The 25983-nt window shown below is 40.0% G+C and overlaps 4 protein-coding genes across 4 annotated transcripts in view; 2 read left to right on the top strand and 2 right to left on the bottom strand.

The window, feature by feature from the left end:
• Positions 1–1852, bottom strand: part of ntn4 (netrin 4) — a 31955-nt gene extending 30103 nt beyond the window's left edge. The window contains exon 1 of the mRNA XM_063501239.1: positions 1440–1852. Coding sequence (XP_063357309.1) covers positions 1440–1485 — 46 coding nt within the window. The 5' untranslated portion in view covers positions 1486–1852. The remainder of the gene's footprint in view (positions 1–1439) is intronic.
• A 4975-nt stretch (positions 1853–6827) lies between these two features.
• snrpf (small nuclear ribonucleoprotein polypeptide F) lies at positions 6828–9764 on the top strand. Its single transcript, XM_063501284.1, has 4 exons — positions 6828–6948; positions 7565–7690; positions 9325–9389; positions 9536–9764. The coding sequence occupies exons 1-4, from the start codon at positions 6946–6948 to the stop codon at positions 9600–9602; spliced, it is 261 nt and encodes an 86-aa protein (XP_063357354.1). The 5' UTR covers positions 6828–6945; the 3' UTR covers positions 9603–9764.
• Positions 9765–9949: 185 nt separating this feature from the next.
• amdhd1 (amidohydrolase domain containing 1) lies at positions 9950–14469 on the top strand. Its single transcript, XM_063460496.1, has 9 exons — positions 9950–10086; positions 11413–11519; positions 11746–11810; positions 11890–12167; positions 12240–12465; positions 13141–13265; positions 13371–13464; positions 13780–13940; positions 14364–14469. The coding sequence occupies exons 1-9, from the start codon at positions 9950–9952 to the stop codon at positions 14467–14469; spliced, it is 1299 nt and encodes a 432-aa protein (XP_063316566.1).
• A 668-nt stretch (positions 14470–15137) lies between these two features.
• LOC134646875 (tetraspanin-9) lies at positions 15138–25982 on the bottom strand. Its single transcript, XM_063500883.1, has 9 exons — positions 25816–25982; positions 22476–22517; positions 21949–22028; positions 21660–21851; positions 21511–21585; positions 21311–21412; positions 21087–21218; positions 16308–16391; positions 15138–15598 (listed from the first exon to the last, which is right to left on the bottom strand). Exons 3-9 carry the CDS (start codon positions 22009–22011, stop codon positions 15527–15529), a joined length of 720 nt encoding a protein of 239 aa, XP_063356953.1. The 5' UTR covers positions 22012–22028; positions 22476–22517; positions 25816–25982; the 3' UTR covers positions 15138–15526.
• Position 25983: the final 1 nt, after the last annotated feature.

The following is a 25983-nucleotide window of genomic DNA, read 5'->3' as shown; positions in this document are numbered from 1 at the left end:
ATAATGGTTCTCACACCATCATTAAAAGTAAAATTTCTCTCCGGAGTCCAGTTTACTCTGCAGAAAAACAATATCAGCAGTTTCTTTGGGACTATTGGCAAAAGTAAAATGAGTTAAAGAGAAGGGGAAATACTTTAAAGACCAGATAAAATCCAACCGAAATTATCTGCATGGTTAGATATCACCCAATAAAGAGATATCAGTCCATCTACAAAATTGGCCCCATTAGTGTTTTTCTCTATTTTTCCAGTAAAACTAAACATTTTCCTATTATACTTAGATTTAAATATTCTGTTTGTCAAAAAGACACAATCTCTCTTTGTGGCAGTTTTTGTCCATTTGTGGTCTTTTTTTCTCACCACATTCTGGATGATTCGCAGCTCTTTCAGTGGTATATTTAACATCCTTGAGCCTCTTCTGTCTGTATTTCTACCTGTTTTGCATCTCTTCCCGGTTTTATTGGGTTATTTTCACTTTTCCTGGACTCTCATTTGAACAGAAACCAAATAAACACATAAAGTGTGAAACTAAAGCTGGGCTAATGTTTTGTTTTCGGTGTCAGTGGACCAAAAATCAAACCAGCCAGAGAACAGCGAACAGACACACCTTATTCTGATATAGTCGAGTCTGAGAGTGAGTGGAGGAGCTGAGAAAAGGGCTGTGTGTGTTTGTGTGTGTGTACACAAGTCAAGTGTTTTACCTCGATCGGAAATGTTATGCAAAAAGGATAATAGAGGCATTGTGCACCTGCCTGCCACGGACCGCAGGCAGCGTGGACTCTGACACAGATAAAGTTTGGCAGCTCGGGGACGATGAGCAGCATTCAGACGCCTTCCAGACGCTCTACAACCCTAACCCTCCACCCACTCCACCCCTCCGGGCAAATGGTGTCATCCCCACTGTGGATTTATTACTTTAAAACCTGGAGCCCTCTACTGCTTCTGTCATGTGCAAGACCTCACAGATAGGCTCACATCAAATTTTACAGGATGAATTATTGCATATTTGCACTTTTTATAGGTGGATTTTCTTTGTTAGGCGGTAGATCCTGATGAATTATGTCACAGTGTGTGGATAGGGAGACAATAAATGGATGTAAAATAACAAAAAATCACAGGCTTTACAGCAACTTGAATATGCTTTAATCAGAAATAACTCAATTATTCAACTATAAATCACAATATCTGCTCTTTGAAAGAGAAACACTGAGGATGGGACACATCCTCTATTGTTCTCTTCCTTCCTGGAGGTTAATATAAAAGCTGATTATGATCATCTTTCAACATATGTGCGTTAATTATCTTAAACCTGAGCAGTGAGAGGTTAAATTGCCCCAAATTTCAAGGGAGTTCTGCATTACTGCACTTGCCACGGAGACATTGTTGCCCCAGTGGCAACCCCCCTAATAAAAAATTAAAAAAAAAACACATCACACTGACCTGCATCTGAAAACACAGCCAGGCTGACCACGAACAAGAGAAACATATCTCCTCTGCTGTGGGAATAATCCAAGATATGTGGGGGAGAAAAGCGAGCCAGAAAATCCGCTGGAGTTACTCAGAAATCAGGGAGCTCATCCACAGTGGCAAAGTTTAAAAAAACAAGGCAAGTGCGCAGGGTTCAGCTCCAGTGTGGACTTTCTCTTTCACTCAGCTGCGATCCAACAGGGCGATGATAACTCAGCCGTATGAAGGAACAGCATGATCCCGGACGGTGTGAGGTGTCCCGTAGAGAAAGGAGGAGGGCCGAGGAGGAGGAGGAAAAGTGAACGGGTCTGCCCGGCTCGTCTGCTGCTCCGGGACCTGCGGCGTGGTTCATCTCCCTGCGGTGATCTGCCTCTGAGGGCGCACGGAGACTCAGAGGAGGTGCGGTGACAACGCTGTGCGCCAGCTCCGCCTCTCCCTCCGCATTTTTCTACGACTTAAAGGAACATTCCAGTTTGTGCTCCCAGCCTCATCTTCGCACCAGCGGGGTCCCGGCACGAGGGCCCGGGACCACGCGGGGGGGACTATATGAGGAGTTCAGGGAGTCCAAACTTCCTTTAAAGGCGCATTTCCTCACTTCTTGTCATGCAAATTTGGATGTTTATATTAATATATTAAATATATGACTTTCAATTAATGACTAGCATCTCAAATGCTCTCCAACCTAAGAAAACACCAGCAAGTAGGAAAATAAAACACAGTGGAAAAAGAAAAAAGTCACCAAAGCTAAGATAAAAAAAATCGGGAAACAAAACGGAAGTGATTTAGTGATTGTGGCGACACAAAAAACAACAACAAAACAAACAAATAAAAAAAAACGTGACCGACGCTGTGGAAGTTTCAAGCTAACTATAAACGGCGTGTACAGTATAACATCATGTGATGACAAAACACGCATTACCTGCATCACAATAAATTTGAACCTTCTGCTTCTTTCAGTGTCTCAGTGGGATTTTCTACTTCCATTGTGTTTGCTTTGTTTGGGGTTTTCTATTTCTCTTCTGCTTTATTTGCTGTGAGGTTTTTCTTTTTTTTGGGGGGGGGGGGGGTAATAACCTTTCACAACAACTGTGCATTACGGTATGTAAAAGAAATCATTGTGAGCCACCAGAGCTAAACCAGGGGTTCAAATATCTGGGACAAACCCAACCTAGCAGAGGGTCCAGGATGCCCCAATAGATGACTGGAAGCTGAAAACTGCAGTAAACTAAAAATAAATGGCTGCTTCTGTGTTTTATTTAGTTTATTGCTTCAGGTCAACAACCCAACAATGAATATTTTACAGTTTTAACCTCTGAAACTGTGTTTTCAGTGTTCACATTTCTTTATGAAGACCTACCTCACTGCTTCCGTTGGTGGTGGAGTTGAGAGGGTAAGTAGTCCCCAAGTGCTTATCAAATGCACTTGATTAACCAATTGTCAACAAATCTGAAAATTCCTTCATAACAATGGAAGACAAAACAATTATTTCAAGTTATTGCTGCTAAAGGTGGTTCCACAAGCTGCTGAATCATGGAATGTGCTTATTTTCTCACAGGACTGTGACGGGGCAACAACTGCCAGTAAAAAAGGATTTATATGTTCAAGAGAGCTAAAAGGAAAACAAATAGTTTTACATTTGGCAAGACTTAAAAAATGACAGTGGGAAATTATTTGGGCACAGAGGGAATCACAACTAGAAGATCAGTCCAGGATCAAATTGTAGGCACAAAAAAGGAAAGCTTTCATATGCTGTAATTTGCTTTGAACAGTCACTATTCTGAAACAGAGTTACGAAACTTTTACCCAGAATGCAAAGTTCTCTATAGTGAATCATCAGAAATCAGATGAAAGTGGGGTGTTGCTGTGCATCACTGGCTTCAGACTGCAGGGATGTAAGACATGATCTGATTTTGGTTTGACGCTGTGACACTTTGAAGTGAGTTTGATGATTGCCCACCACTGGTCCTGACAGGGTTTGGACCCCCTGAGGGGACCACATAGACCCTGATGATGAACGGACCACATGAGTGCTCGTATCCACATTTCTGACTAATTGGCTTTGGATCCAGAAGCTGCGTGAGCTGCTGAGGCACTTCAAATTACACCCTCTGGTTGCTCTGCCGACCACAAGCCTTTGTAGACGACATCGCCAGTGTCCATAGAAAACCAGTGAAAGATCCAGTTAAATACTCATCCTGCTTTCCACATCATTGCTGCCCATAAAAAGAAGAGGGGATAACCCCCAGCTTCCAGCCTGCATGAGTGGCATCAACAGAGTGCAGGCTGCAGGGCGCCTCCCTGTGTTCAGCAGAGGTAGAACGCCGATTTCCTCTCAGGCCTATTTGGCTTAAGCTCGACTGAACCCAGCACGGCTCTGGCTTCTCTGTCTGCGGTGTAATCGGACCGTGACCTGCTTTCTAAGCACCTGACCCTTGTCCAATAAGCAGTGAGCCAAGTTAAACTATCTCACCTGTTCACTTTGTTCTGCCTGTCCTGGTTCAGTCACCGCCCGCCTGGCTCTTTGTGGAGGAGAAAACTTCTTCTTTTCTCACGGTTTTAAACAGTTTCCAGGATTTAGCTCCATAAAGACGAGAGATGTTTTCATCTTCTCAGCTTTTTGGCAGAAAAGTCAATGAATAAGTCTCCAATAATGCACTGTGGACTTCTTAAAGCTCTTTGTGGTCACTTTACATCTATTTAGGGCAGTTTCATGATCTTTTCTTGTTGTTTTGTGGTAGTTGTTATCTGTTTAGAGTCATTTTATCATCTCCATTGTTGTTTTTGGGTCAGTTTTGGAGCTCTTTGTGTTGGTTTTTCTCAGTTTGTGCTCATCTTTCACTCTTTTTGTTGTATTTCTGGTTGTCTTTCAGGTTATTTTTTAATCTCTGTAGCCATGTTGTGTGTCTTTCTAGTCTGTTTTCCACCACCTCTGTGGCACTTCAAAAACTTTTATAGTCTAGTTTGAATGCCTCCATCCATCCATCCATCCATCCTCTTCCATTTACTTATGATGATCACAGGGGGCTGGAGCCTATCCCAGCAACCATAGGGCAAGAGTTAGAGTACACCCTGGACAGGTCACCAGCCTGACACAGTGTTAACACATCCCTTTTTACTAATTTTTCATGTTTTGTGGCAGTTTTGAACCTCTTTTGCTGCTTTGAAGTCATTATTTTAAATCTCTCTACAGTAAGGATGCAAAAAGCAGAGGTAATGAAGGCAGATGAGTCTAAATACCTGGGTTAAACCAGTGAAAGCACCAGACAAGTGCACAAAAGAGGTAAAGAAGAGAGTCCAGGCAGGGTGGAGTGGGTGGAGACGGGTGTCAGGGGTGATTTGTGATAGAAGGATAGCAACAAGTGTGAAAGGGAAGGTTTACAAGATAGTACAGATGCTACAATGTACAGTTTGGAAATGGTGGCCAAGCTGAAAATGTTACAGTTTGCTATGGGAGTGACCAGGATGGACAAGCTTTCCTATTTTAACATATTTTACTAGTAATTTTTGGATTTCTAGCCATTTTCATTCTCTCTCTGCCACATATTTCCTTCATGCTATAAAACACACAGAAAGTGACTGACGGGTCGGTTAAATACACAGAGGGCGGCTCATGAGCTAAAATGATGTAAGGACACGAGCATTTCAAATATGCAAATAAAGCTCTGCTGCAATTTCAGAGGAATTTCTGGACAATCACAGCCTCTAACATCAGGAAGTCAGGTGTTAGTTTCATTCATCGCATCAGGTTTGAACTTGTCAGATACTTCAGAATCTGTTCAACGCTTCAGCGCAGAAAAAATGTGAGCGCGTCAGACTGTTTGTGCCTGGAGTGAAATTGCTGCTCAGACTTACAGCCGGCCGACTCGGTTATTACAGTTATTTAACTTTTTGCCCCCGAAGAGGCCACAGGGTTCAACTAGTGAGCAGTTTGTGAGTGAGGGGCATGTCAAAGTGACATAAGTAGAGCAGGTGTTGCACCTACAGGATATGTCATTATCCATCTGCCTTCAGTTCAGCTGAGGGCAGGTGGAGGCACCGACAGTGATGCTTATATTTGCTTTGAACAGTAAACAGATTACAATTTAACTTTAAGTATATTATCATGAGGCAAAATAACTTTAGTTGTCATTTTTATGTATGTTTGGGATCATTGTCATGTTGGAACACTGAGTTATGTTCAATTTTCAGTCATTTAGCTGTTAATTTGAGCTGAGTTGAAGTTTATTGAGGTATTCATGCTAAATTACAATGTACCAGAACACTGGCAGCCACACAGCCCCAGAGCATGATGCTACCACTGCCATGCCTGACAGCTGGTACAGGGTTCTTAGGTTTGATAGCCTGACCTTCACTCCTCCAAACATTCCTCTTGTCATTGTGGCCAATTAGCTTGATCTTTGTCTCATGTGACCATAAAACTTGCTTCAGAAGGCATTTGTCTTGTCCGTGTGGACAGCTGCAAATTTCATTCAAGCTTGAAGGTGTCAATTTTGGAGGGGGACTTCTTTCTTAGTCGATAGCTATGTATTTTCTAGTTCATGGCAGGCTTGAGCCCTAGTGGTTCCTGGGTTGTTCCTGAATGTCCCAACCAATTTCCTTTCATCTGAGAATGACAGTTGGGGTCTTCTTCAAGACCTCAAAGTGTTGACACATCCAAATGACACATGCAAACTGATGATCTTTGAATTTGCAGTTGTTTACAAATGGCTCCAAAAAACCTTTGTAAATTGGGTAAATCTTCAATCATCTTTCTTGGATCTTTACTGGGTTCCTTGGACTTTCCTATTATTCTGAATCAGAACCACTTATTAAAAGATTTAAGTTAATTTATATATTTGAGACAGTATGTATACTTTTGAAAATCCCAAATAAATTCAAACTTGCGCACCCAATTATTTTTAGAGTCATTAAAGATGTATACTGTACAATCGTTCCACTCTAGAAAAACTCAAGTTTAAAGAAATAATTAAACCCCCAGATTATTGGGGGTCTGACCACACCTGTATGTATTTCTTATTTAGCATGTTCTTTGCGCCACCTGCCTGCAGCTGATCGTATTGAAGATTATAAATGGTTGCTATCCTGTCACAAATCACTCCACACACTCATCTTCACCCGCTCCATCTCTCCTCCACCCTCTTTTTCTCCTTTCTTGTGCGCTGTCCCTTGCTTTTGTTAGTTGACCCCAGCTTGTTTCTCTCATGTCTCTCATGGTCTTAAATGTTTCTGTTCTGCTCATAATAAGCAATAAAATAAATAAATAAATAAATAAATAAATGAACAAAACGGTTTGGGTGTGGTGTGAACCTCTGACCGCTAGGTCGCGGTGTGTAAAAACACACAGACTCCTCAGGAAGCAAAGTGCAGGACTTCCGGTCGGCGGCAAAGCGTGTGCTGCTGTGTAGTGCAACGTTATTGTGACGAAAGGATACCAAACATATACCTTAAAATTCACAGTGCTTATTTAATTTGAGCTAAAATGGTGAGTAAAGCTCGGAAACATTACCTTTTAGCTTCACCGGATGTTTGGGGGGATTTTTTTACTCAGAAGCGCGCGGGAATAGCGACTAGCCTGTTAGCTGGTTAGCATAGGCGAGGCTAGCGTCTCATTCATAACTGTAGAGATAATGAATGAATCCTCACACGGAAAGCAGCCTCACTTTTTATGTTTATCTACGGAAACATAATTAGGCTGGTTTCAATGCTTCCTGTTTAGTGGCTGTTTGTTTATTGGCGCTTTTCTTCCTGCTTGAATCTGTGGAGAGTGTCGCACCAAACTTCATTCAGAAAACGTCTAATTTAACTGCCACACAAATATTTTGAAGCTAAATACTTATAATTACTTGACAATCATAAAATTCACGGTTTATTTTTTAATCGTCTTTGTCTTTGGAAAACTGTGCAAACTGAAAGGAAACGTGCAAGGTCTCTTTTTAGAGACCTGATACCTATTATAAGATCACAGATCAGAATAAGTCACTGCATATGGTTTTGATTTGACATGTACGGGTATTACGATGCTAACCTGTAGCTGTTTGTTTCATTGGTGTCTGAATTTGATGTGTGTGTATTTATCTCTGATTGGTCTGCTTCTCCAGAGTTTACCTCTGAACCCGAAGCCTTTCCTGAACGGCCTGACAGGAAAACCAGTGATGGTGAAGCTGAAGTGGGGCATGGAATATAAGGGCTACCTCGTGTCTGTGGACGGGTACATGAATATGCAGGTGTGGATCATTTGCCTTGTTCTATTACCTAAAATTTGTTTTACGGACAAATTTTGCATTGTTTATAAACTAGGTATTATGGTAAGAGAAACTGAGGTTCGATTTCAAAATAAAAGCAGTTTTCAGCTAATGTGATTTTTAACATTGACAAGCGCATTTAGTTTGGCATTAATGCAGCTGCTGTAGCATGAAAGGTGACTTGGATTTATTTTTCTAAACTTTGTGTTATTCTGTATCCAAGTAAAAACAACTGTTAGCCCAGAGTAATGTGTTACCTTTGCCTCCTCTGCTTCTGAAGCAGCAAACAAAACTCTTCTCTTAGAAAGGTTGTTTTTACTGTTGCTTAATGCAACACAGAACTCCTCCAAGCTGTCAGTACACAGTTCCCCTGCATTACCCAGCAACAGAAAACTCTTTTGTGGGCAGGGATAGCTCAGTTGGTAGCATGGTCACCCCATGATTGGAAGGTCAGGGGTTCGAATCCACTGAACAGGTACCCTGAGCAAAGTACCGTCCCTACACACTGCTCCCCGGGTGCCTGATTAGTGGCTTCCCACTGCTTCACTGGGTTAAATGCAGAGAAAGTAATTTACCCGTGGGGATCAATAAAGTATACATCATTATTATTATTATTAATAAAACTCGAGCAATGTGTTCATGGGGTCACAAGAACCTGTAGTATTTTCCTGTTGAAGGATAAAATGACATCATGGCAAAGAAGCATCATTCCAGTGTTGGGTGGTACACCAGTGACCAGACAGTCACAGAAGAGGGGACCTGTGTTAACACTGTCCTCACTTGTAGTTCTAAACATACACCCTGATGAAAATACACACATATTAATATACTTAAGACAACATCAATAATCCAGCTCAGGGAAAACATCCTGATACTTGATAATTTGTGAAGTATGATCAGTTTCTAACCATAAAAACTGCACAATTATAGAATTACACCACAGAATGGCATGCTAGGCTATGCTAAACTTAAAGTCAGAGTTTTCTGTATCACCAAAGTGGCTCTGTTTTTACCTGATGAAATCACTGTGGCAACTAGGATTACATTTTTTTTAATTCTTTTATTTAGCGCATGTTTTAAGTATGAATTTGTGCAACTGTGGCGACTGATCATTGCTATTGTCACTAGTCGGTGCTGAATGTACAAGTCATTTAATCTAATTAAATGTTAAGTCCAATGCTGGTGAATTGGTGTCCTAAATATTTTTGCAACTATCTGCCACCAGATGGAGCTGCAGCAACAAGATTTTTGTAGAAAAAAGGCCATAACTTTGCTAGTCTGGGCCTGATCTTATTGTTAAGGCTCTTTTTAGTTATTTTGGTTGAAATGATCTTTTCTGAAGGATGGCTGGCCTCTCCATTAGAGGCTCATAGTAGAGCCGCTACACCTCCACACTGAAAGGAGACATTTGAGGAGGTCACCTCCTGGGTGAAGTGTTCTGGGTGGACACCCAGGAAGCACCGGAGAGATTTTATCTGTCAGCTGGTCTGGGAACAGGTCATCCCTGGATGAGCTGGAGGAGGTGGCTGGGATGAGGGAGGTCTTGGCTTCTCTGCCCCACCAATTATCTTACCTGACCTTTGAACTTTGTTTTATTTTATTTTATTTTTTGACAGCTGGCAAACACAGAAGAGTATGTGGATGGAGCGTTGGCCGGACATCTCGGTGAGGTTCTCATCAGGTATGTGAATGACACTTTGTAACGCCGCAGAGAGAAATCAGCGGGAGTCCGAACAGTTTGAAGTCGTCAGACTTGACTAACTTGTGTTAATAATTAAGTGACTGGTGAAAGGAAACGCTTTCTCATGCTGTGCTCGACCTCCACAGGTGCAATAATGTTTTGTACATCAGAGGTGTAGAAGAGGAGGAAGAGGACGGCGAGATGCGAGAGTGATGCCGGGCTGATGTGTGTTTGTGTTTTCACCGTGTGAAACAAATGAACGTTTGGGGTTATTTTTCAAGCAGCTTTGAATCTTTTTTTTTTTTTTTGTCCTACTGTATGTGAGACCAGTTTTATGTTGTGATACAGACACAATAAAGTGATTATTGTACCCTTTCTTAAAAAAGACGTGTGTGTTTGTGTGTTGTCTGATTTTTATTTACTATTTTTTTTGTACAGTAAGCCCCACCCCCCTCTGTGCACTTTAAACTCTGCTCTTTCTCTCCTGGGCAAATATTTGCCTGTTTCCTGAGTTGGCTTCAACACCCTCTCTTCTAAAGTTTGACTTCAGATGAGTCAAAATGTCCAGACCTTACAGACTGCTGGTTAAAAATGCCAAACAGCTAGTTTTGATCTGCAAAAACTCTGAGAAGTACCTGACCAAAGATGGGATGCAAAATCTGTGCGTGATTGAAAATGGGAGCGTTGTAATAGGAAGGTAAGTTTGTCACAAATTATGAATTTTATAGGCACATTTTCAGATCTCTAAGCTTTATAAAGGAGATGTCAAACATCTGGGTCAGGGGTCAAGGTGGGCACAAAGTGAACATTTTGCAAAAATGACTACTGCTTCTGGTGTGAGGATTTAAACACAGTAGAAGAAATCTATGCAAGGTTAGAAGCTTGTTAAAATCTCAAGATTTTTGAATTATAAAGAAAGTGGGATTGTTTGGGTTCCAAAATCTATACATGTACATGCTTTGTGCTCTACAAAAGCACATAAACTGACAGGACACTGAATAAATGAGGAAAATTGGGACCTGCTGTTGAAGCTGCACTTCCTTTTCCCTTTGACACCTTTTGCTTTACACCATGTCATGGCAAAAGAAGACAGTACAGGGATTAGTGAGTAAAAGATTAGGTTTTGACTGTCAAATGTTTACTGTCCTGTTAAGTAAAATAAAGACACATGTTGCAGGATATGAAGTAGATTTTAAAGATGACTAAACCGGTGATAGGTTTTTATTGCACATGTAGCTGCACAAATGCAAAATTTTAAAGTCTCTTAAGCGTTTGATGCAGAGCCTCTTCTACCATGTTGCCCTACAACTAGACAGGTTTGGTATTTTATTTATACACTCCTTCTTCTTATTGTTGTTATTTTCTAATATATCTCTAATTCACAGACCAAGCTGCTTTAGTGACTGAAATGATGAGCGTTCCCGTGTAATGTTAAAGGCTTTTAAAAAATGGTTCTATTTGTATTTATTATATCTCTACTGTCTATCACAGATGCTCTGAAATGTTCTAATGTAACTTATTATTGCTTTCAGTCATTTTAATGCAAAACAGTGAATCCGAGACACCACTGTAGGTCTGTTAGTTATATTACAATGCCAAACATCAAAATATAGCAAAAAAGTGGAAAACTACAATAAAATCAATGGTTCTAATGTTTAAAAAAACAGATCTGTTTTGGAGGTTGACAAATATATTAGGAAATGCTTAAAAATAACACAGGGCACATGAATAAATATGACAGGAGTGATAAATAACCTCTGTTGAAGGTTAAGGAGCTTTATTAGAGTCTCTCAGATTTCATCAGAAAGATGGAAAATATCTCATGTAGCTACAGAAGTGAGCAGAGCTTGTGAGGAGCTGTGCTGGTACCTGCTTTTGGGCACCAGTTTCGGGTTATTTGAAAAGTGACTTCTTAACCTGACGACCAATGATACACACTGGAGCGCCCCCTGCAGGCTGTACAGACTCATGACATGTCAGAGAATAAAGTCACTGTGGATGAGTGTGTGCTTTTCCCTCACAGTGACGGGCTGATTAAAGCTGTAGGGCCTGCAGAAACCATCAGAGCTCAGTATGCAGAAGCTTTGTTTGACAAAGTGATCGATGCTGCAGGAATGTGCGTCCTGCCAGGTGAGGATCAGCTTTGTATCAGTTCTGTTGGCTTAAAGCTCAAATTTGGCATCTTTATGTCTGCTTATATTTAAATGATTTGTTTGATATCAAGCTTGTAAATGTGACAAATATGCAAAAAACTAAGAAATCAGGAAGGAGCCAAAGTCCAAAGTACTTTTAATGTTTGACCTTTTACTTCCGCCTCTTCTCGCAGTGATTAACTGCTGCAAACTTCTTGTTTCAGGCTTGGTTGATGCTCACACTCATCCAGTCTGGGCTGGGGACCGGGTGCATGAATTTGCAATGAAGGTAATTTATTCTGCTTAACTTCACTTCGCTTCATTTACCATCTGAACTGTTGATGACATGCTCGGCGCTTCATTTGCAGCTGGCAGGTGCCACCTATATGGACGTGCACCGAGCAGGTGGAGGCATCCACTTCACGGTGGAGCACACTCGAGCTGCCCCTGCCTCGGACCTCCTGGCGTCCCTCCGCAGCAGGTTGGTGCGGATGCAGCGAGCGGGCACCACCCTGGTGGAGTGTAAGAGCGGTTACGGCCTGGAGCTGCAGACTGAGCTGAAAATGCTGGAAGTGATCGAGGAGGCCCGGCGCTCCCTACCTATAAACATCTCTGCCACCTACTGCGGAGCTCACGCAGTGCCCAAGTAAGTATAACAGATCTATTTTTGCCTTATATTCCACATCTCCTCCTCCTCCACGTCTTTCTCTTCCTTCAGAGGGAAAACAGTGGCAGAAGCTACAGAGGACATTCTGAGAGTTCAGCTGCCTCAGCTGAAGGAAAGGATGTCTGCTGGGACTCTCAGAGTCAACAACATCGACGTGTTTTGTGAGCAGGGAGTGTTTGACCTCAGCTCGAGCCGCTCCATCCTGCAGGCAGGCAAACAAATGGGCCTCAACATCAATTTCCACGGAGATGAGCTTCATCCCATGAACTCTGCTCAGGTATCTGCCGAAGATTATGTATACACTGTAAGCTACAGCCTAAAGATGAATATTCACCTCTGAACCACATCATAACCTTCAGTTTCTGCTCACCCGACCAACAGTACTCATATTATTTTAGTTTACACCAACTCCAAAGAAAAATATCAGCTAGTTTCCACCTTTGTGATGAAAGCCAGCATGCTTCATCACCATCTTTACTACCAAACCTACGCTCTTCTGCATCTGGATAGGCTCCAGATCCCCGTACAGATGGACTGAGAAAACAAATGTTCACAGAGTCATGTGAAGTAAAAACAATAAGTATGATTGGGAGCTACAGTTCATTTTTGTGGCCTTATTAAACAGTTTCTGTACACCCATATGTTCTTTTTCTAAGAAAAAAAACATATGGGTGTTCAGAATATATGTTATTTCAGCTGCTGATAATCTTTGACTTTCAGAGTAATACAGTCTAACACATCCAAAAACATGTTCAGGAAGGCGAGGGAAATGTCACTATAGACAAAAAAAAAAGACACTAAAGGCGCATAAAATATAATTGATGATCCGCGGCCAAATGCAGATGAGCTGCACGGAGACGTTTGGATATTTATCTGAAACCTAACTGTTTAATTGTTTATTAATAATCATCTGAGGTCCTGTCTTGTTAAACAGAGTGTGCATTTATTTCAGATGGGGGCGGAGCTTGGAGCCTTAGCCATCAGTCACCTGGAGGAGGTGACAGATGCAGGAATTGCTGCCATGGCCAAAGCAAAAACTGCCGCGGTCCTCCTGCCGACTACAGCTTACATTCTGCGGTACTGTAACACACACACACACACACACACACACACACACACACACACACACACACACATCCTTTAACCGAGAGCTTTTCGAGTAATACATGTGTTGATGTTTAGGTTGCCCAAGCCTCGGGCCAGAGACATGCTGGACGCCGGAGTGATCGTGGCCCTCGGCAGCGACTTCAACCCCAACGCCTACTGCTGCTCTATGGTGAGTGCAGGAGGTCTGACTCCTCCTTTGTCTCTGTCACAGCCACACTCTGTATATAAAAGATGGATGTAAGTACTGTGATATTACCCGTGAAGCCTAAATGTTATGTTTCCGTTTTTCCTTAAGCAAGAATGATAAGTTATTAGCTTCCACTGAGGTGCAAACAGCTGCTGTAAGCATGTAAAGTTGGACATTTTAACATGGAAGTCTGGAGGGGTTGATTCACTTCAAGAGTCTGCCTCAAGTGGCCAATAGAGGAACTGCAGGCTCCCCTCTGCTTACATCCCCCTCTCTTCTTCTTTTTCTCTCCCTCAGCCGATAGTGATGCATCTGGCCTGCGTTAACATGAGGATGTCCATGCCAGAGGCTTTGGCCGCCGCCACCATCAACGCAGCCTACGCCCTCGGGCGCTCCCACACACATGGATCGCTGGAGGTCAACAAGCATGGAGACCTGCTGCTCCTCAACGCCACACGGTAAGCCACCCACAGCAGAGAACACTTCAAAGACCAATTTCATGTTTTTATGGAGCTTAAAAAAGTTAAGGTAAAATTTAAAGATAATCAGCTGTGTTTCTATTGTGGAAATAGTGCAATTATTTACTCTGTGTGTTGCACTCAGTCACTCACTGCTTGCAGTTTAGTGCTGCCTTTAACTGTAATGTTATATTAATGCATGGTTTCATAATTTGAACCATTATTTTACTAGGTAGCTTTATTAAGTGTGCAGTTTTAGTGATTCCTAATCAGAGGCAGAAACTTTGGTGTGCAGATGTTTAGATTTGGTGTTTTTCTGATACTTCTGACCTCTTCCTACATTGAAAATCTAATATTGTATCAGCTTTACATTAGAAATAAGAAATAAAAACAACAGAGCCTGTCCTCTGTGTCGTTCTGCAGGTGGGAGCACCTGATTTACCAGCTGGGAGGACATCAGGAGCTCATCCGGTATGTCATCATCAAAGGGGACATCGTCTACGATAACAACAAAATCCTGGACTTGTAACTGTGGAACGAGGTTAACAGAGTGAAGTAAAACTATATTAAAATGTAAACGTGTGCTTAAGGAGCTAACTAAAATAAAGTTTTAGTCTCTTATGTCAGTGTGGTCAAACCTGTCAGCCCAATAAGCACTGGGAGGCTTCAGTCCAGATGTTTATTTATGTTCATGTAGTGCTCTGCCCAAGCATGAAGCCATATCATATCAAACAGCTCTCTCCTTTTATCAGTCATAGTCCCTACATTTAAAATCCTTCCACTCCTACCTCTCCTTCTCTCGCTGCCTCCTAATATGCCGTCCCCCTCTCCTCTTCCTTTGTCTTCAGGCAACAGTGGTATTTTCGCCCTTTAGACCAACAGTGCCATTGGTCTGGGTCTGTTAACAGAGGCCTAAAACAATCTAAAATCTCATGTTGATAACCATTGTTTAATCTTGTTTTGTTTTTTAAATCAAGTCAAAGAGAGCCACTGAAAGTTGTCAAAGGTTCATGACCTAGATCAGATCACTGCTGAGTCAGGAGAGAGAGCTTTCCCTCTCAGGTGATCAATCAGTTCACTGAATTACCTGATCTGACATCTGTGAAACCTGCAGAGGCCTGAAACTCTCTCTCTGCTTTTATCAGAGGATTGCAGCAACAAAAGCAAATCTCAGTAATCATCACCTGGAACAAAAAAATCTCTTCAAACCGCATTTCTGTAGAGTGCTCTTTGTCTTTATTGAACATGTTAGTACACAACGCTCGCCTTATCTAAGCATTTTTCTCACATGCGTGGCTTTCAACGACCTGATAAATCATTCCAAATCTTTCTTTCTGTTCTGATTTTTCTCGTGTTATTACTTTACATTAAAAAAAACACAATATATTGTGATTTTTATAAAAGCTAACTATAAAAAACAAACAAACCTAATTTAAATGCTATTCACAACAATAACTGGGTGCAGAGATGGAAAAAAGATAAAAGGTTGTAGTGGTACACATAAGAACTGGCTTTTTAAAAACTATAACAATGATATATTTTATGTACCCAAAGCTCAGATGTGTGAAACACCTCCATTAATCCCCTCAGGCTTCGTACTTCTTCCCTGCCCGGTGGATCTGTTGGTAAAGTGTCATGGAGAAAGCCATGCCGAGCAGCTGGAAACAGAAAAACACTCCAGTTAATAAAGAGCTGTATTATGAGGCAGGATTTAGTGCTTAGCGAGTTAACTTTAGAAGGTGGTTCCCTTCTTAACCAGCATAACCAGCCTTAAACCGTTTCTGGAGCCTGATAAGATATCAACATGATCAAATCAAGGCTTACTGGCCGATCAGTTCCCTGGAAAATTGTATCACAATTCCTGGAAGATAATAAGATGGTCTCTAGGGTTATGGGACAGTCTGAAGTTTTTGTTTTTTCTCTCATGAGTAAGAAAATAGATCCCCAGGGGAAGTTTATTTCCTGTTGTTCTTTGAGTGTTAATATACTGAAACCGCCCTAAACTTTTGCCTCGTTTTACTCTTGTCAATACAGTCATGTTGGAAGCCCATGAAGACTTGCTATAATGTGCCATATTAACACTCAGCAGCAACCTGCCAACCCCAGTAGCCTTAGACAGAACCTCCAGGTAACCTGGGGTGGTATCTCACAGCTGTCAGGGAAAGGGTCCCTAACAAAGTCTTTAAAGGCATATGGCCTTAATTGGTAGTAAAATGTCTTAAATGAATTTTTATTTAGTTTTTTGTGATTCTGTAACCCTGAGAAAGTTAAGGAAACTACATCCTGGATATGTTTAACTTGCTTCATAGCACAGGCCCTGTAAGTATTTAAAGTCTGAATATGACCACCGGATAAAGTGCTGCTCACCTGTATGACCAACACACACATCGCGATGGTCCCCAGAAGGTGCTTGTTGTCGTCCAGCCACTCCTCAACCTTCTCATAACAGCCCTGAAAAGACGAAGGAAACCAGATCATCAGGAGACATCTGGTCACAAAAACGCTTTACACTGAGTTCACTCTGAACACTTTTCTCCTTTTGTTCCTGGTTATTAACATCTGTTGTTGTTTCTGACACATTCAAACACAACCTAATGCTTCTTTAAATTCAAATAAAACAAAAACAGTTTGGGATTAAGTTCGAGGTAAAGAAATAACAGGAAAACCAGAAAACAGGAAAAGAACTATAACACCAACTCATGAACTATATGAGTCGTGGTTGTGCAGTTCATTTTAAACCAGACACCTATTTTTAATCGTTTGAGCCAATAGGATCACAGTAACTGTGCCACGTTCACGTCACTTCAACCAATCAGAAGTTGCAAGGCCAAAACCCACATGGGCCCAAATTTACTGCATGTGGCCTCTGTCCAGTCACGTGTCTGTAGGTGGGTCTAAAATGGAAGTTGTTGACGGCTCTGATGCAGCTAGTTAGGCGTGGTAACTGCTGATAATCACGTGGCTAATGGCTAACGGCGAAAATGGTAAGTCAATTTCTGTCTTAGCGCATTTGCGCCACTATGTGTTTTTGTGGTCTTCTTTTGCGGCTCATTCAGTGAATTTTGGTCAGAGTGCACTGAAAAAAATGCAATAGGGTGGTTGTTGAATTTGCATAGAATTACTTCATATATCCAGCATGACTAATTTAAATTTCACATCTAAACATATTTTTGTCTTTTAATTTTCACATATTCTTTAAGAATATTCATTCTTTTAGAATAAATCATGTTGAAAAGAAACAAGTTAGTCGTGTTTTCTCCTCAAGCTCCGCCCCCTGGAAAGGAAAAATCGGCTGCACTGTCCGCCATTTTTGTCTCTCGCTTTGGAAAATCTACTACCATCTGGAGTTTTACACTTGAAGGTAAATAAGATTTTAAAGCTAACACACCAGTGAGAAAGAGTGTAGACCCTTTATATATGTGGACTTTTACTGGGGTGTTGTTATTTTACAGGTATGTGGGCTGTTTATCGAAAACCACGAAATTCCAATGTTAGGCTCCAGTTAGCTAATGGTAACCAAAATTATGCGATAAGCAAATTAGTAATTAACATATATAATGTGAGTTAATATTGTTTATATATTCTTTCAGTCTAAATTAACAGACTATTACAAACTTGCATCGGTGTCTGTAGTAAGTGGTGGTACCTGCAGTGTCTTAACCATTAAACAAGCTAATGTAGGGCCGGGATATGACTAGTTTGTTGAAACATGTCTGCTGCCAATGTGACTGCGCACACATGGTAACATTACCAGCACATAGCCACAGCCGCTATAAACATGCTGAAAGGTCAATCTAGCTTCTGTAGTCAGCAGCTGGAAGACTCAACACAGACCCAAGATTCAGTGTAACGGTTATCTAAATGTTGTGTGTCCTGTTTGTAAGCCCAGAAAAAGAAATTAAATAAAATGACGACCTTGAGCTTCAAGCTAATGTAAGCGTAATGCTATAGCATAAAGCTAATGCAATGATGAGGTTGTTAAATTAGTAAAAATACAGTAAATATATCCAACATGAATCATTTGTATTTTTGGTCTAAACATAATTAAGTCTCACGCCTTTCACTTGTTTTAGAAGGATGTTCAGTCTTTTAAAACCAGTCATATCAAAATAACAGAAAATAGTTATGTTTTCTGTTGAAACTCCACCCCCCAGGGTGTGTTCTGCGAGGGAAAATTCACTGTGGCGGTCCGCCATTTTTTGTCTTCGCTTCGTTTAGTGCTGAGCTTTACTTTGTCGAGGTAAACTGAAAACTACATGTTTGAGAGGAAACGAAGAGAACATCCATTAGATGGGGAAGTTTTTCTCATGAATTGCCGTTGAGCAACATAATGGAAAAAACAAGTCATTCCTTAAGTTAACTAACGATAATGCTAGCTTAAGCTGCGGGACATTATGTGCATTAGCTTTTTTTCAGTGTGTGCCCAGTCACATTTGCTTGTTTTTTCTCAGTGAATACAAACAAACTTGTGTCCATTTAGTTAACTGGTTGTACCTAAAATGTTTTAGTTAAACAGTTAAACAAGCTAGTTTGCCATGGGGTGGGCTCTGTGTGTGTGTGTGTGTGTGTGTGTGTGTGTGTGTGTGTGTGTGTGTGTTCGAGGAAGTGCATGATGTGGGGCTTTATTTCATGTTCTGGGGCAGTGAATGTAATGTACTGATAACATGTTAAAGACACACAAAAACCCAACAAATTATTTTAACTGATTTATAGAGAGACTGAGAGGAGGGCATAAAGAGATTTAAAAAAATGACAATATAAATATGTTAAATTTATTTTTTCTGTATCGATATATGGTGCTTATCCCTGCTGAAGGGCAGATTGGTGTTGCCTCAGAACAATTCTCTAGCGCTGTTACGTAGAGGTGTTACAGTTAAGGTTTTAATAACATTATTTTATTTACTAGTGAAGATTTGCATATGTTATCTCACATTCTGTGAGGTAAATTTTCTGGAAAGGTCAAATTAACTAATTTAACTAAGTATTAATGAAAGACCTTGATGTATATATGACAATAATAGATGTAGTTTCTGGGTCATTTGGCAGAACTGCAAAATGGCCAGAAGGAGGCAACTGCTGTGGTTGCAAACAGGCTTTGGGTGGTATGGAAGTAAGGGCAACTATGGAACTGCTCAGCAACATGGGACCCATAGCTAATAAGTAGTAATATGACAAAAATAACAACTTTGTGTGGATGTAACCTTGTGAGATCTGAGATTCTGACAGCATTTTTATGTGGCAACTTCTCTTTTTAGATAAATGCAGAGTTTAAGCGCATTACCACCATGCCACTGCAGTCCAGATTACTCTCGCAGATAGATGTGCTGACAAACTAATAAAGGTCTTCAAAAGGCGAGGAGGACAAATAGGAAGAAGACTTCAGAACATTCTGGAGCCCACGGCCCAGGTAAGAAAAAAAATAATTTGTGTATACACTTTAGGGAAAATAATAATTTTAACAAAATGCTGCTTGTCACTCTATGCCAGGAGTATGTTGAAAATCACCTGGGATTTTCACAATTTACCATGGATGCGTTTTTTTTTCTTCTTTTACCTGCATTAGAACTATGTGTGGAGTTCATAGTTGAACACCTCTCTATGCTCTGACAGTATTCTGCTTCTTTGCATGTAGCTTGCCATCACCAGTGTGTGAATGTGTGTATGAATGGGTGGATGACAGGTTGTGTAAAGCGCTTTGGGGTCCTTAGGGACTAGAAAAGCGCTATACAAATACAGGCCATTTACCATTTCACTTCAGAAATGCATTACCTTTTTAAGCATTCTGAGGACTCAAATCACATGCTGTAATGAATCCATTTTTGTTCACCTAATGTGTTAATGTTAACATTTTTTGGAATAGTGACACAGATTAAAATCCACTCTAACAGAAATGGTGCCTTGCACCAATTTCACCAGTTTGCAATTTTTTTCCCAAGGTGCACCACTACAAACAGATTGCATGGTCTAGTATTAGTGATTGTGATGTTTAGTGATAGAAGCAAGCCAATACTAATCAGTTTAGGTCTCTTGGTTTTGTGCCTGTGGGTTATAATGTTATTTTAAGTCTCTTCTTTGTGTCATTTTAATAATTACACCCCTGTTGCCATATTACCTTATGGCTCTTACATTTAGAAAACTATTTTTTACATTAGCGTGATGTCATAAGGCCCCACAATGTTGAATTCAGGTTACAGCAGATAACTTTGAGGAATGTTGTGGAATGTTTTTCAAGAGATGCATTGTACAAATATGACTCATGTATATTTTGGAAGCCTGACTTGAAAGTCCATTGTTACAACTGTGTAGTATTTTCAAAAATACAGGTCATTGTTCAAAAATGTTTTGCTTATTTCTTTGATTGAAGAGAAAGTGTACAGTACATACAGTAAGATCAGCCTTAATTTAGTTTTATTTATTGAACACTCAATTATATATTATATTATATATTATATATTATAAATTTGTTATAAAATAAAATATGCTTACCATAAAATAATCTTGTCAATATAACACATAGTAGTCCAATACAATTAACACAAAAAGTTCATCTCTGATAAACAAGTGGTTTCTATAAATATTTGACCGGAATGAAAAACATAACAACAACATAAAAAAGTCATGTTCATGTTACCAGAAAAATGTGTGCAGGTATAACATAAAAAACTAAGGTTAACCAAACATAACTTAATTTCGTGCAACCGATTACAATAATTTTTTTATGTTTATCCCACTGATTATTTTTTTCAGTGTGTGGTGAAACTTAATATTTGGAATTGGTGATAGCTCGGGAAGATAACCAGCCTTTCTTTAGCCGGTTACATGGTCTAAAGAATTTCTGGTTCGGTTTTGTTTACTTAGCGGACTTGTGTGCATTTACGTAACTGCTCGTTTAATCATGGCTTGTTTTCGTTGTGTTTGGTGGTTGTAGAAATGGTTTATATGAGATTTTAGCTGAGATTCAGAGGTTTCTGTGGATACCACACATGTCGGGACTTATATTTCTGACCCCGTGTTATAACAGATTAAACGTGATCTCCTCCTTTTTGCCCCCGGTACCGGGGGCGTGGGGCTTAAGTGGTTAAATGTATTGGGCCTTGTTGACAACAGAAGAAATAAAATAATCAGCAGATTGATAACTTCACTGACCCGCGTCCAGAACACATTGGAGGCGTTGCGTCCACAGTCCGGGTAAACCTGCTGGCAGCAGCGGTCAGGAACCACGTCATCATGGAACGCCGTGTGCCAGTCGCGGTGGTTCGTCACGCCGCAGCACTTCCACTAGTAAACAAGCAGAAGGGGAGGAAATGACAGTGCATCATTCACTCAACAAGCAGCTGGATTAAAGAGTTGCCTTTAATGCATCTGCTTACCTCTCCCTGTATCGTGTTCCAAGCATCCCTCAGGCCGGCGTTGTTGTCCGTGTTGTACAGCACCAGTCCTTCTTTCAGGTCCTGACGGGCATTTTCACTCACCTGTTCACACAGAACCAGAGAGGTGGATCATGGGATATGAAGGCACACTCATCTGCAGCCTGGGAATGAGCATGATTGCTAGCGTTTTGCAGTCTTACCTTGTCGGTGTAGACGAAGAACAGGATGAGGAGGATAAGTTCAGCCAATAGGATGATCAAGAGAACGATGAAGAACTGAATAAAAGAAGAAAAGTGTCAACATAAGATGAACAAAAGTTCACTTATACCAAATACGGTAATACACTCACACTCAGCAGGAGGCACTTGTTCTCCTTGATGGCACCCAGGCAGCCCAGGAAACCCGTCACCATGACTACGGTGCCGAGGGTGATGATGAGGTTGGCAGCGGAGAGTGAGGGGAAGGAGGGAGAGAGAGTGGCGAAGCTGCCCTGAGAAACCGAGAGCCATACGCCGACACCCAGCAATCCACAGCCTCCCAGCTGAAACACACAGGAAACTCAGACACTTCCTGCTGATTCGGTGACGATAAATTGCTTTAATCTCTTACTGCCGAGTCGGTGTGTGTGGAAAAATTACCCAGAAGAGCAGGTTAAAGAGGAAGAGCATGTACTTCACACAGCAGATGCAGCCGCGAGCCATGACTGAAGCAACAGGCACTGAATAAATAAATAAATAAAGATTTTTAATGGCAGATTTATATTAACAGTCTAAAAAAAGTTACTAAAGCTTTGAAATAAACTGATCTCACGAATACTACCCAAATTCCCCTTTAGGGCACCACTGTTCCCACTGTGCGCTGATAAAGTTTCTTAAATTATTTTGGTCTGTGCAAAGATACAACCACCAGTATTTACTTAATTTAGCTCTAAAATGAACTTTTATTACGTAGAGCTGCACCTACATCATAGTAAGTGGCAATGGTTTGAATTTTTAAGGGAACAAAACATGATTCACTTGTTGTGCGTTGCTTGTTTGCACAGAAAAACCACAAGTCACAAGTCACAGTCTGCTTTGATGCACATTATGCAACACTGACTGTAAACAGTTTCCTCTGCAGGGACTCAAAGTACAACCACAACACAGCAAAGAGGAGATGAACTCACCACTTGAACAAGCAGGAGAACGCAGAAGCTCTAGTGGTTTACCTGTGACACACAAATGTACACAAGCATTAACACGGCGCCTACAGTTGTAAACAAGTTTTTAATACCACTTTAACTGAAACTGAACTTTCCACACAAACAAACTGTTGTCACTTTAAAATGAAGGGTATAGTAAAAAAACAAAAAACAACAAATAACAAACAAGTATGTGGTTGAGTTTAGGAACATTTTTAAACGTGTTTTGTTTGGTAGCATCTAACCTGACAGCTCCACACATCTTTCACCTGTCCAAAGTGTGGCAGTGGTGAATTTGACTTCAAGATAAGAAGGCCACATAAATAACAATAATGACTGAACACTCAAAAATCCCAACTATGCCTCGCTTCTAAGACTTTATTTATACATAAGCTTATATTCCTGTTCTTACCATTTTAGAAATATTCAAAACAGCCTGAAACTGTTATAGTCAAACTATAAAGGACAAACTGAGCAATTCAAAATTAATGATCCATATAAAATTTAGAGGCAGTGTAAATTTAAATTTAATGGAAATTTTCATGAGGTCCATTCATAAAAAGTGTAATAGATTTTACTCTTACTTGAAAAATTGTATTTGAGATATTGTAAATGTTTTTAAGCACGTGCATTTACCCTGTAAACTGTAAAAAGTTCACTAAGTCGTAACAGTGTGGTTAACAGATAACTGACTAATAATACAACTACTCCAAGTCCAAGTACTTTCCACATTATGTTTTAGGTGGTGTCTTTCTCGGTCTCCCCACCACCAAAAGTTAAAAATAGAAAAATGGAAAGACAATACTCACAGGAAATGAAGTAATTTAAGGACCAGCAGACACAGACTGCACACTCTAATTTTAGCCGTCTTGATATCATCAGTAATGTTGATAAACACAGAATTCAGGCTCCAAGTACAGACCCTAGTTTTTTTGGAAGCATTTTACATTTATTGAACCTTTTATGAAGACAAACTTGTCTTTTTAACAATGCATCTCCTTCAATTGTAAATGGAATTTGTTAAAATTGTGTGTTTTCAAAAAAGTTAACTGAGCCAAATATGAGGAAAAGAGAAAAGAAATGGGTTGTTTTTGTATTTGTATTTACAGCACAGAACAAAATATCCACATTTAAAAAAAAATCATTACAGCAAAATAATAATTTTACCTTGAATATACTTTTAAATATATATAGAATTGTTAAAAGCCAAAACTGAATTTTGAATTAATAACTAACTACACATAGCTATTAATTATTTTATTAATTCATTTATAAACATGTTAACTTTACAAATATCCCAATATCCAGGTAAACCTTTAAAAATGTGTATTTTGTCTGAACAACAACACAAACTCAGATTTTCTATCAAGTATTTATTATTATTTTATGTTTATATATAAACATTTTTGACAAAAATTAGATTTTTTAACAGTTTTTTTTTTATTTAATGTGGTCAAAGCATGTAACAATTATGGGAATAAAATATGACAAAGAATCTAAACAAACTGAAATAGTAGTACAATTTTAAATTAAATTAATCACTTTTGTGTGTGTGTTTCTCTACTACAACATTTACCATCATACACACTGTAGTAATACAGTAGCAAAACAATAACAAAAACGTATCAACAAGAGACAATAACTTTCTGTTATTTTAAAATGACTGATAAGTAAGTAAAGTAAGTAGTCATGGTAGTCTAAGGAGCGTGGAAAGAAAGCGACAGGACTTTAAGTTTCCTGAAGATGTTTCACTTCTCATCTGAGAAGCTTCTTCACTTCTAAGACCACATGGTGGAGAGTCCCAGGTATGTTCTTTTCTTTTCAAGAACAAATATCACAAAGTGCTTTACAATACAAAATAAGACACAACAATTAACCATTTCAAACAACATTCAGCATTTAGATGTTAATCATTTCAACGCTTTTTCTGTTTTGTGTTTTAATATCCACAGAAATTTAGAGACTTTTAAGATAAAAAGGAAAGATAGGTTTTATGATGGTAGAAGAACAAAGACACAATATCAGTGACTTGCTGAACATGGAAAGTAGAACGCCAGGGCCCATTATTTTTTCCTAATTATGTTAAAAAGATATTACAATGTGGCTGAATGCCATTATTAAAATATAACATTTAAAAAACATTCACTCTGAGCAATTCCTTAATATTTCTTACATTATTATCATTATTATTAATTTGTAACAGGATAACTGGATCTATGCTGAGAGTCATACTCTCAGATAAATAATATGTTCACTATAGTGAGCCTGCAACAAACTAATGGTACTGTTTCACACAGTTCAAATTCATTCAGCAGTGGTTAACGCTGTAACAGAGTTTTCTGTTTGTTAGCAAAATTAAATCAAAAAGTTCTTTTTTATTTATTTATTTTTGAACACAGGTAAGATTTGAATCAGCTTACAAGTGATTAACTTTTGGAGTTGATCCAGATCTGGATAGAGGTCTTTTTATCATCAGTATTGGTGTCAAACACTCACCTCTTGTACTGTGACCTCACTAAAGGTAGCATGAGCACATTTTTAACTTTGCTTAGTTTAAAAAATGCCATTAATTAATAATTAATTGATGACATTTTTAATTAATGTCATTAAAAAAGTATTTGCATACACTCCATCAGGGGAGACAAGGTTCACTTTCCCATAACCCATCATACAACTGGAAGTCTTTTTGCAGCCAGAGAACTCGCCCCCTTCTGGCCTTTGCAAATAATGACATCTTCCATCTTTTATATACAGTCCACACGATCACATTTTGAATGGGGCTTTCAGACGTGGGCACTACAAAAGTACATAATTAAATACATTTTTAAGCTTCACATTTATATTAAATCAGAATTTTAGCCCTGTAGTTTCTCCCAGGCATTTTAACCTTAAGCCGGTACTTTTTCATGCCCTCTGGCTCACACCATCACAAACTATCCCAAAACATCGCCCAACACAGCAGCTTCCATATTTAAAAACTAGTGCGTGCAATAAATCTCTGCCTTGACGTGTTTTGACTGAGAAAAGCCATTTTGTTTTTGTTTTTTTAGACCAAGTGGGGTCCTCGGCCCGTGGTGACGTCATCACCCAAACTTCAGTTTGCGGTGTTACTGAAGTTTGCGCTTTAAAAAAGTGGGGGGAGGCGTAAACTGTAGCGGTGTTATTTTTAAATCCACCAACTTTATACTTTAGCGATAAGAAAAAATGCTAATGTCTGCCTACACGAAGCTAGCCCACTTCGCCGCGGCTCAGGCCGTGATTCTTTCCATGTCCATGTCGGGGAAAAGAAGAGGAGGAGGACAAAAATGGGGGATCACTTTCTTACCGCAGTCAATGAAATTGCGCTCATCTCCCCGCTAACTTCTGGAAGTCCGCATGGTGCTCTGCCTCACAGCATCAGCGGCTTTTAACGTACAAATCCCGCAATTGGAAGCTACGAAGTCCGCTCGGAAGTTTCCTCTGTGGCTGGAGGAGGAGGATGTTTTCTGGGGAG

This window comes from Pelmatolapia mariae, linkage group LG17 (assembly GCF_036321145.2).
Source record: "Pelmatolapia mariae isolate MD_Pm_ZW linkage group LG17, Pm_UMD_F_2, whole genome shotgun sequence".
NCBI classification, from domain to species: Eukaryota; Metazoa; Chordata; class Actinopteri; order Cichliformes; family Cichlidae; genus Pelmatolapia; species Pelmatolapia mariae.
Note: the sequence above shows the minus strand (reverse complement) of the source record. Positions and strands in the feature narration are given on the sequence as shown.